The sequence below is a fragment of the Plectrocnemia conspersa genome, unplaced genomic scaffold, assembly GCF_051122295.1.
Source record: "Plectrocnemia conspersa isolate PC_06_02 unplaced genomic scaffold, ASM5112229v1 ptg000003l, whole genome shotgun sequence".
NCBI classification, from domain to species: Eukaryota; Metazoa; Arthropoda; class Insecta; order Trichoptera; family Polycentropodidae; genus Plectrocnemia; species Plectrocnemia conspersa.
The window spans coordinates 1,957,942-1,970,073 of NW_028277167.1; the positions used below are offsets into that span (position 1 = coordinate 1,957,942).

The 12,132-nt window shown below is 31.0% G+C and overlaps 1 protein-coding gene and 1 long non-coding RNA gene across 2 annotated transcripts in view; one reads left to right on the forward strand and one right to left on the reverse strand.

Annotated features, from left to right (window-relative positions):
• Positions 1–886, forward strand: part of LOC148236327 (uncharacterized) — a 30,248-nt gene extending 29,362 nt beyond the window's left edge. Inside the window, exon 9 of the long non-coding RNA XR_015808981.1 lies at positions 220–886. This is a non-coding gene — a long non-coding RNA (uncharacterized LOC148236327). The remainder of the gene's footprint in view (positions 1–219) is intronic.
• Positions 887–1,108: 222 nt separating this feature from the next.
• On the reverse strand, positions 1,109–3,190 carry LOC148236330 (uncharacterized). Its single transcript, XM_088182240.1, has 2 exons — positions 2,439–3,190; positions 1,109–2,358 (listed from the first exon to the last, which is right to left on the reverse strand). The coding sequence occupies exons 1-2, from the start codon at positions 2,619–2,621 to the stop codon at positions 2,200–2,202; spliced, it is 342 nt and encodes a 113-aa protein (XP_088038366.1). The 5' UTR covers positions 2,622–3,190; the 3' UTR covers positions 1,109–2,199.
• Positions 3,191–12,132: the final 8,942 nt, after the last annotated feature.

The following is a 12,132-nucleotide window of genomic DNA, read 5'->3' on the forward strand; positions in this document are numbered from 1 at the left end:
AAAATGTAAAAAATAAAACAAAGCTTAAACTATTTAAAAAAATAATAACCATATTCACAAATGATTAAATGAGTTAAATAATAAAGTACTAATTATCAAAAAAAAATATTTTGGCCCAATTTATAACAAATATGTGTACTTTTAATTATTTACATGTAAATAAATATTCAGCAAATAATAATTTCGTATTAAATGTAATTATATAATTTTAATTATTAGCTACGAGGAGCTGGTCCGGTTCAACTGACCAATGTGCAATAGCAGCGTATTAAGGAGCCGGATGTCCACAATCAAAGGCGAATCGGACAGTGCGGACATCCTAGTCTAAACGAATAGCAAAAGAGGACGCGATCGTGATTCTCGAAGACATATCTGCGGTTGGAATTTAATACTTCTGCGATGAATAATGTATTAGACGAGCGAGAATAAAAAGCAATTGCTTATTTTTGGGTGGCATTGTTTAAATTTAACGGGTTTAAATCTTATATTTAGTACATTATTTTTTTCGCAGCCGTTTTATTTTATCTGTTAAGTTTATAATGCAATTCGGATGTTTTTGTCGAATCTAGCTATTGTATATCTTTCTTTATCTTATTTTTAGTATTTCATTATCTTGTCATCATAATTATATTATAGAACCTCACAAGACTTTGTACATTTAATGAAATCTTATCTTTTTTTATACATTATCATGAAATATAAATTAAAATTGTAAGTATCACGATTTTACATGATAAATAAATAAACATGATAATTAAAATAAATCACGACTAAAAAAGTGCTAGTTGAAAAACTTTTTTAGCAGAGCAAAATAATCCAATTTACGTATTATTAGTGTCTTAAAAACTATTTATTCATAAAATTCATTACTGATTTTATTTCTACAGATATATATATTTTTATTTATATGATAATAAATATATGTATACGTATAAATAATAAAAGTTGGATGTAGAAGTAGAAAAATTGTTAGTATTTTTTATAAAATTTTAATTTTAGTATTACGATTTGTATAAAACCATCAATGCAATTCCAGTAATCGTTTTTTAAATCGAAAATCTGCGTCAGATGAGATTCTGCTTATATCCAGGGTCACATCTTTTCTAATGATCCTTTAAGAAAGCTTGGATGAATATGAAATAATGCAAATTAAAAGCCAATCGCGTTTCTGTTTAGCTCAACCTCCAAATCAAATATTTTGTAAAAGTTTTTGTTACAAGATGGTTGTCCTATAATTATAAACAATGCTTATTTGATGCTAGGGAAGTAATGTTTTTAAAAGTGTCTCGAATTTAATGAAGTAAATAGTTTTTGTTCTAATTATTGGCTTTAAAAAGTCTGGGTGGCTATTGTTGTTCTGAAATACTGACTTATAATGTTTATTAATAAATCAAACCGCTTTAGTTATCCTGATTTATATTAAGTGTAGTTACTAGTTTTAAAAATTATATATACCATGTTTTTTTAAAAATATTTTTTTTTTAATTTTTTAACTTTTTTTAGTTTTAGAGTTTTTTTAATGGTCACTATTTTAATTGGAATAATTAACTAACATACTTTCTCGAGATAATTAAAATAGATTTTATGTTATTATGAAAAAAATAAAGTTATATAAAAACATTTTTTTTTAATTTAAAATAAAATTTTGTTTCAATTTTCACTTCTTTACTTTTTTAATATTTTTTAACGAAGTTACGCTTTTATTATTTTTTTTAATATCTGCCATTTTGAAACAATATAGTAGATTAGGTTGACCATCATGCTTAGCTGAAAATATTCAAGAGCTATTTTTAGAACTAGTTTCATGTCGATAAGAAAAAAATAAAAAACAAATCTAGAGGCAAATATCTTGGCTTACACCAGGACTCCAATGAATAAAAATACATCATGGATTGTACTCTAAAGGGCTTGCTATCGTTCCTATCCTTGGACCGATATTTAATAGAAGCGCCTACCACAAAAAATAAAATCCTAATATACATTTTAATTAAAAAAAATGCTTTTTATTTATATAGTATATTTATTCGTATTATTTGTTTATCACATACTATTTTTTATTCAATTCAAACCTAACGATAATCTCTTATATAAACACTAAAGTCACCAATTTCCAGACTTTTTCAGACAGTTTTGAGTTTAGTGTATAACAATGTTTATTCATATATGTATGTTGATTGTTTCCCGTTGTAGCGTATTGGGCTAGCGCCTACATTCAGGTGCTAAATATATAGTGTCGATGATTTGTTGACCATTCGTAGTTGCAGTTGAGTTGTGGAGGGCGCATAGTTCTGCCAGACGTCTAGCTCTCGATGCGCAACAGCACCTGGTGGCGTTGTTTCTAGTCATGAATCTGAGAGTCTAAAAATAAAATAATACATGGTTATAAAAAATAATAATATTATTGTATTTCTATTTTTCAGTAAATCTCATAATCTCACCTCGATGATTATATTTTTTGGATGAATGTTGAACATGTTTCCGGTAGTTGAAGATATTCCTAGCATGAAAGTGGCTGCTAAGAGATTATCGTTGTAATCAGCCGAATAGTACAGATCCAACAAAGGATATTTAATGTCGCATGGTAGGTTTTGGCCAAATAACCTCAGAGCAAGTTCGATCATGTAGATTGTGCCTCGCTTATAGCATGAACTCGCAAGTTGCTGGATAATATAATTATATATATTATATACTACGCTAATAATATATGTTTATTAAAATTATTGTGAAATATATTATAAAATACTACTAAGCTTTATGAACTGAGACTTATGAGTCTGGAAGTTGGTACATCTATATTTTTATATATAATTTATTATGTGTAAATAGTTTATAATCAATATATGTTACTACACAGCTACAACCGTTTTTTTTAATAGTAGCGCTTTTTTATAAATAAAAATCAGAGTGTCGCTACCAAGGCTCGAGCCCGCAATCTCAGAGTTACTGGTCCAAAACGTTACAGACTGTTCTATTACGTTTTTAATTTTATATTAAATTTCATTCGTGTATTCATGACAGGTATTCTAAAAACATCTATTGGCTGGTAAAACAAAAAGTTCAATGGACCTGCCGATTTTTTATATCTTAATAACGTAACATTTAAATTTCTACGCTCGGTGTTTAAATTAAACTTTTTTCTATTTTTTCTTGAATATTTGTGAAGGTTTGCTTATAATGGGATCTGTATTTCTTTATGAACAGTTGCTGATGTAAGCTGATGGATTTCCAGTTGGCTCGTACTATACTTTACCTTTATTAATGAGTATATATTTTAAACGTGTCCACGTTGATCTCATACATTTTTAATTGATGAATATTTGCTCTACTGTGGAGCACTGTCTCACAAATCCATATTGTTAGACTCCTATAATGCTAGGCTTAGTAGAGTGAACCATTGATATTTTTCAGACAGTAGATGATCGTTCTTTTTATGTATGAAGAAAATTGCTCATTGTTTCAGCCCTCAGAAAATGCTTCGTATTTTCACAGATGCATGAATTGCAGAAGTTCAGCTCCACCATACTCTCTGGAATCAAAACACTGGGAGTCTCATATTGGCCTTTGGAACTTCTTTGACTAATGGTACATCAAGATCATACATTATAGTTTAAACTATAATTTCCTAATATTATCTACGTTATATAGCAGCACTCGGAAGTGTTTGCATCTATATTTAAAATATATTTTTTGGTTTTTATAAAGGTTTGATCTAAATTTTTGAACTGTACATTCGTTATTGAGCTCAACTCATCATCATTATCATTGGCTATATAGCCCTTGGTGGACCTTAGCTTTCTCCAGTAAGCGTTCCCAACTGTTTCAACGAATCTTGCTGAGTGTTTCCATATATTTCTTCTGTGTTCTCCATTCCTCATCAAACCAATCTGTTCTTTTCTCTGGCGTGAATTTTTTTTTCTGCAGCTACTTTGATCGTGTCTCAACAACGTTTCCGTTTCTAGTTTACGGATGAGTACAACAGTGTATTGTTACTAAAGATAGAGGTTAGTTATATTCTGTGTGTTTTGATTATCGAGTTTTTATAAGCGGCTTAAAAAATAACAAAATAAACATCAGATACAAACTGACTAAATTATAAATACTGCTAGAGATTCTAAAACATCAATAATGAAAATAATACGTACAGGTACGATCGGTGTCTCAGGACAGTTCAAGCAGCTAAGAGACAAGTAGGTTACCATCTCACAAAGTGGGTATACTGATCTTACAGTCTGGATGATTGCATCGGCGGCTTGTTGTCCATTTTGCTGTTCTGTCCAGCCTACTGAAGCATTGACGTTCTGTGAAATGGTGTATGAACAATAAACTTCTTACTTGACTTGCTTACTTTATCTTGAATGCGTGAAAGTTTGCGTAAGCAGCTTTGTCGAATCTGCGATTCGATAAAGCTGTCTCGAAGCAATATTATAAAATATGTGACATTTAGCTACAGAATTACAGCAGCAGAGAGGAGCGAGAAACATCAATGGGTCATTCAAAGAGCATTATAAAAATACATTTCGGAAAATCCCAGCTGCTCCACTGAAATCACAGCCGACAATAATACAACTCGACATGCCAACAAAGACTCTGACTTTTCGATTCCACCGCTTGATAGCAGCGTCTACATTTCTTTATATATGTTAATAAAATTAATTGTTACTAGCTTTTTCGGCGTCTATTTGGCTGCAAATTTAACCCTAAAATAGCCTACAATCAATAAATGTTACTATTTACGACCTAGCTAGGATATATTTTAATGATTTACCTTGATATCTATACGTAAGTTTAGGGAAAACAATGAGAATCTAATATGTGATTATCTACTGCAATTTTATATAAGATATAATAATTACTGATTCATAAAATGGTCAAAACAAGCCAGGCGTGAGAATCTGAATATTACGTTTAAACGTTTCCAATTAAAGAGAAAGAAAAATACTTTTTTTAAATGGGATACCACCATGAAAAAACCTTTTTGCAGATTTAATCAAAGTATCTGTTACAAATGACTTAGTAAAAGATCACGCCTACATTTTAAATTGCATCCGTCCTGAACGGCTGCTCGTAATCCACTCTAGTGGACCGTTTTGTAATCGGCCGCTCCACTGAAAGGGGCAGTAAACAATATAGGTATAAATAAGAAAACGCGGGCAACCAACAATCACTTTTGAATAGACTTTCTCTGAAACATATATTTTTAGAAGATTTTGTAACAGTTACGCTTTCTATAGTTTTGATTGTAAAATATAAAAAAAATCATACGACAAACTTTATTAGAATTTATCAAAAAATTATAGAAAAAATGCAAATAATAATGAATCAGTTATTGATTATAATTTTTTGATTAGTCATAAGTATGTACATTTTAAATGACAATACATAGCTAGATAAAGGGTTAGGTGTAAAATATATTAAGAATACCTTAGCCAACATGCACATTGGCGGATAATCAGAAGAACTACACAAATATGGAGTTTGCCACATGGCAGCTTGGAACAGTGTGTACAATAAATTCGGAGAATCAGTGTCCGTGTGCCACAATAAATTGGCTATAAATTTTCGACCGAGTGGGCTATGAGTTGGCATGCAATCCAAAGCATAAATTTCTCTTATAGTTGCCCTAAACGAAAAAAAAACGCAATAAATAAATATCTTCATTAGAATAGCTGTTTTTTGTGCATACCTTTGGACGGCTAAAAATACTCCAGGATTGTTCAAGTCTTCGGTGACGGTAGTATTGGGACATTTAAAATTAGTTTTACATCTTCCGTAGGTATACTGAAAAACAAACGGTTAAATATATATTGTGATAAAATCAAATAAAAAAATTAGCACAAGTATTTATTTATTGATCGCCGAGGAAACAAGTGTGAAATTTCGAGCGCCAAACATGAAACTATAAGCCCGCAGCTCAATAATTTAATCATTAATCGGATCATTTTCTGTATTTGTGGACTCAGTAAGCTTAAAATTGGACGTGTTACCTGGACTTGAAAAAATATATAAATAATTGACTGAAAGCGTTTGAGATGTGGCTTTATAGGCCTATGCTAAAAGTCTCAAATGGCCGTATTCTTTTAATGATAATAAGCGATAGAAAACATCTTTCGATCATCAAATATACAACCTTGGTCACACAACAATACTTATTTCCAGGGTAATAATATATTTTTATTCTGCTTCTTATTTATTTATTTATTTTTTTTATTTATTTTAGATTAAATTAAGACCATCGTGGCCTAACAGGTTACCCCAATGCGCCACGATGGTCGAAAACAAATTTTAAATTTATAAAACATAAAAAAAAGTATATATACATAAATATAAAAATACTTAAACATAACAAAAAAATTATAAAATATTAAAATTAAATGAAATAAACCGGATCAGCTCCTCGTAGCTGACATTAAATAGGTCAATATGTAATGCCAGCGTATTAAGGAGCCGGATGGCCACAGCCATAGGCGAGTCGGCAAGTGCGGATGTCCTAGCCCTAACGGTCATCAAAAGAGGTCTCGATCGTGATTCTCGAAAATGTTCAGGAACCCAAAACTGGAATTCCTCGAGAATAGCTGGATTGTCGACAGCACCTTTTAGTAATTTAAAAAAATGCTTAGCGATATACAGCTTTCTGCGAGAACTCAGCGAATCATATCCCAACGCTCCTAAAAGAAAGGCGCTGGGATATAAGTACGGATAATAACCAAATGTCCTTTTGTAAAGGTATCTTAAATACCTTTTTTGAATTTTTTCCACTAAAAGGGAATATTTGGCTATTCGGGGATTCCAAATTATAGATCCCGATTCAAGAATGCTACGAACTAAGGTGTCATAGAGGATGCGAATAACTGACGGATCGTCAAAGTGAAAGGCATTCCTCATAACAAAGCCGAGCATCTTGGAAGATTTATCACAGACGTCGTGTATGTGTAGAGAGAACCTCCATTTGCTCTCGAAAGTGATTCCGAGATCTTTAATGGAAGTTTCTCTAGTCAAAATGTTACCACCGAGATGGTAGAAATAAGCTGATGGCGAACGGGATCGAGAAAATGACACAGTATGGCACTTTCCGACACTAAAGGGCAGACGGTTAACGGAAGCCCATCTCCACAGAGAGTCTAAATCACTTTGTAGAGAGAAGGAGTCCGCAACAGATCTAATGCATTTATATAATTTTAAATCATCTGCGTACAGAAGAAAACTTGAATGTTTAATTGCAGTATTTATGTCATTAATAAATAACACAAAAAGCAGAGGTCCCAGATTGGATCCTTGAGGAACCCCCGAAGGGGTAAAATATTCCTTTGACAATCGGCCACCATACGTTACAAACTGTCTACGATTGCTCAAATAACTTGAAAATAACCGAGTTAAATTATCTGAGCAACCGAGGTTCGACAATTTTTTTAATAATAACGTATGACAAACTCTGTCAAAGGCTTTCTCAAAATCTGTATACACGACGTCTACTTGAATTCCGGCATCGAGAGAAGTTGTCACCGTTTTGGTGAACGACAGAAGATTAGTAACAGTGGAACGGGCAGGACGAAACCCGTGCTGTTGGTCTAATAAAACTTGTTGAAAGTGATTGTAAAGATATTTATGAATAATTATTTCAAATAATTTAGCAGGAGCTGACAACACTGCTACTGATCTATAATTCTTTATATATAATTTGTCACCCTTTTTATGAATAGGGGTGACTTTTGTGCATTTCCATAAATCAGGAAATGATGATGTTTTGAGAATCAGATCATAAATACATTTTAGAGGAGCAGCGAGACTTACTTCGCAACCCTTCAAAATAAAATCGGGAATTAAATCAGGTCCAGAAGAACGCCCTGTCTTTAATTTATTAAATCCGTATTTAAGATCTGAGTGCTCAGTTTCTCTGATGGTCAGTACTGAAGACCAAGAACATGAAGAAGGAAGCGACTGAGCAGAAGGCGAAAAATATTCCTCGAAAACAGAACATATATAAGAAACATTATAAGAAATTTCGCTTTTCTTTAAGTTTTTTTAACATTTTGTGCAGCTTAATTTCTGATGGTTTTTATTGAATTAGTTTTTGAGAAAATTTGCCGCTTTACAAATTTGATTTTAACAAAAACTACTATTTACTTGAAAGCATTTTGAAGCACGTTTTATTATTATTACTCAAAACCGTAGGCTAAGAACAAAATTGTTTTTTGCGAATTAGTGTTTTGATATTAAGGGATTTAAAGACTCACTTCTGGGAACAACACAAGAATCGTACAAGCGACTGCCACAAAAATATATTTCTCACACATGTTGAAGTAAATAACACAATGGTTAAATAGTCCAATAGTTTAAATAGGTTTTGGCTTGTTTTATCGTTTAATTTTATTATTTCTTCGTGAATAATTATAATAAATTTAATGAAGTTTGTGTCGTTTGATTCATACACGAAAGCGTGCGCTAAGCAATAATACTAATTTAAGAAATCGTGTCTATAGTTAATATTATAGACCAGTGGCCGTAAAACTTAATGAATAATTTCCAAAATTTTTCTTTATGTTCCTATGTATCTTAAATCATTTGCTCTTCAAAGCAATTTCTTTAGTACAAGGACAATATATTTTTTATAAATATTAACAATTTTATTTATACCGGAGATGTATAAATACATTTTTATTTTATCGCCCGCCCTTCAGGGGGCGCTAAAAATAAAGATGCTCCAGCAATAATACGATGGTGTGTCGTTGTGACGACTGGTTAATGACCTTTATTTATTTTAATCGCTCCAAATTCATACTAAATATTTAATACGATACATATGTACTAATTATAATTAAATATTAATGAGTAACACGTAAATAATAATAACAAATTATTTTTATACAAATGTATAAAAATAAATTTAATTTATTACAATTTAATAAAAATAATACTTGTTTGTTTCAACATTATTATTTATAAGAAGTATAAAATAATTAAATTTTAATTATAGATAATTATGTAAATATTATATAAAAAAATATGTAAATACTGCATAACCCTTTTAGTCTCGGACAATTTGGACTGACTAACTAGGTGATTTTTTTTGGTGCAATAATGGGTTTAATTTATTTTGCTGTAACCAAGCTTCTTTAGCTAAATAACCGACTGCATCACAATCATTGTCACGCGATCATCATAAAAGATAGTATCCCCGAATATCAATAGATAAAAAAATACATTTCATTAGCATTAATACGGTTTGATCGACATTAACCTCAATCTTCATACGTACTAAATATATATTACATGTTCAGTCAAAACTAACGTATATGTGGATTAAATCGAAAGCAATGATAATGTTGATGTAATATAAAAGAAAAAAGTCACTTTTCGGCCTCATTACGAATATTGTTTTATGATTGTTTATCTAATTTAATCAATGATTCTTCTAATTCATAGTTATAACACACCTAGTTAATTTGCAATCCGATTATTTATATTCAGTCAAATGACGAATTAATGAAAATTATTGTCGCGTAGCAAAATTTTATTAATAAATTATAATTATTTAAAACTGTTGTCACGGTACTGTCGGCCATCTTGTTTTATATTTGAATGCTTATTTTTTATTGGTCGAAACAACAGAACGCATTACCGGTGCCTCGGAAAGCAATGAAGCAAATTTAATTTTTATTATTATTTATTATTATAATTAAATATATTTCCTTTGTTTCGTGTATTATTATACACCGTTCATACAAAGTGATACGATTTACAGAGTAGAGAATTGAACGGAAAATGTTGCAATTTAAGTTATACGCGTCCGGAAGCGGAAGTGACAGCGACGGCTTAGAACAATTGTATATAAGATAGTAGCAATTTTTTTTTGTAAAAATCATTGATTTGCATTTTTTAAGTAAATTATACTATACATCAGTGGCGTACGGTGGGTGTTAATATTGGGTGTGCTATAAAAAATAAAAAAAACGTACATTTTTTCATTTTTATTAGCCAAGGTTTTGGCATGCCTAAACTGCCTTACAGCTTTTTCCCATATATAAATAAATAAATAAACATCAAACCTAATCTAAAATATTATTATATAAAAATATCAAATTTCCAATAAACATAAAATTATAATTATTTATATATAAAATCTAATCTTCTTTCTTTAATCACAAATTTTTCTATCACGCTGTCATAAAAAGTTCTCTTCTTTTTAATGTCCACAAGGATCCCTTTTTCTATTGAAATCACGCTAAGGCCACATAGCCTTTCTTGGCCTTGGGTACTTCGATAACAATTATTAATATGTTTCAGAGCAGAAAATGAACGTTCTGCTGAAGCAGTACTGCTTGGAAGAGTTAATATTAGTTTGCCTAATTTATCTATTTCCTGAAAACCTGACTCAAGATTATTTGTGTTCATAAATTGTACAAGCTCATGAACAGATTTCTCTGCAAATTCAGGCAAATGATAAACAACAGCAAGCTCATTTTTTAAACTTATATAATCAAATAATGTTCCATAGAATTGTTGCAGTTTGGTAAGTAATTCATTTGGAATTTTTTTTTATATTGCTCATATTATTCTTTCTCCAGAAGGTGAAAATATTCCAATTTGGACATTGAAGAAAAACGGTATTCAATTTGCTTACATATATTATCAACTATTGTATTAAATAGTTGGCTAAACGCGTGCTTTTCTTCAACAAGCAAATCATTACTCAGTCTTGGATAATTTTCTTCCGTTACATAAGAATCCCATAATGTTTCATAATTATTTTCCTGTTCATGTCTGAGTTGTTGCAAAATTTCGGTAACTTTCTTACAGCAATATAATATGTCAAAAGATTTGGATTGTAAAATGTTGTATAACACATCAGTTTTTCCAAAAAGGTTTGAAAATATGTGGAGAAGTTTTCTTGTTTCAAAATCTTCCAAAAAGCTAAGAAAATCTCGTGCTTTTATTAGTGTCGGGGTCCCATAGTTCACAATTTTTCACGACGTCTCGAAAAAAGTCCGTAAATTCATTTCTGTATTTTTGCACTGTGTTACTTAACCGTGATGTGTAATTCCATCTTGTAGGTGTAACAGAAGGAAGTCTTCTACCTACAAACTCTTGTAAAGCATTTATTCGTTTGGAAGATTTCGAAAAGAATGCAGACAATCCATTTAAAGTTTGAAAGAATGATTTGCACACTTTTATATTGGAAAGACCTTGTTGTAATGTTAAATTCAACATATGAGCATAGTGTGTAAAAATGGCCAATGGATAAACTTCGAGTACTTTGGCTTGCAAACCATTAATATGCCCACTCATTACACTCGCCCCATCATAAGTCTGTCCAACTAATTTTTCTTGAATTTGAAATTCTTCAATTATATTTACAACGTGGCAAAATAAGCCATCGTCTGTTTCATCAGAGCTAACGTCTGTAAAGCCAATAAACCGCTCGTAAACTTTACCTTCATAAACAAAACGCAAAACTGTAGAGAGCTGTGAGTTCGTCATTATATCTGAAGTTTCGTCAAGAATAATAGCGACAAAATTTGCTGAATTTACTTCTTCCTTAATATGATCTTTAATAACATCACCAATTGCTTCAATTATGTCATTCTGTATGGATGGGGAAGTACCACGAAACACCGTTGCAGTATTTAAATGAGTATCCAAAACAGAATCGTATTCTCGAAGTGCATTTAAAAATTCAAGGTAATTTCCTTTGTTTAGTGAATTACAAGACTCATCGTGGCCAAGAAAAGGTTGTTCTTGTTTTCCTAGATATACTACTGCGTCAATCATTCGTTTTAATATTTCTCTATTTTTATTAACTTGTTCATTATGTTGACTTATATTAGCTTTACGTTGAGCGTCAATCATGACTTCAATTCGTTGTTTTCCAAACATTTTGAGAGAAAAAAATGATTGAACGTGTGACTGCGCTTTTTTGTGTTTTTTCAGTGCCGTTATCAGATGACTAAGGTCAGCAAATCAACTTTTATTCCACACGCTTCTTTCTTTGGAAAACAATAAACATGGCCAACAGAACAATCTAGATCGAAGTTCGCAGCCTGTTAACCACTCAGTTCGTTCATATGATGAAAATGAAAAATGTCTTGTATATTCACATTTATTGTCTTTATGCTTCATAAATAAATTGGGAAGAGG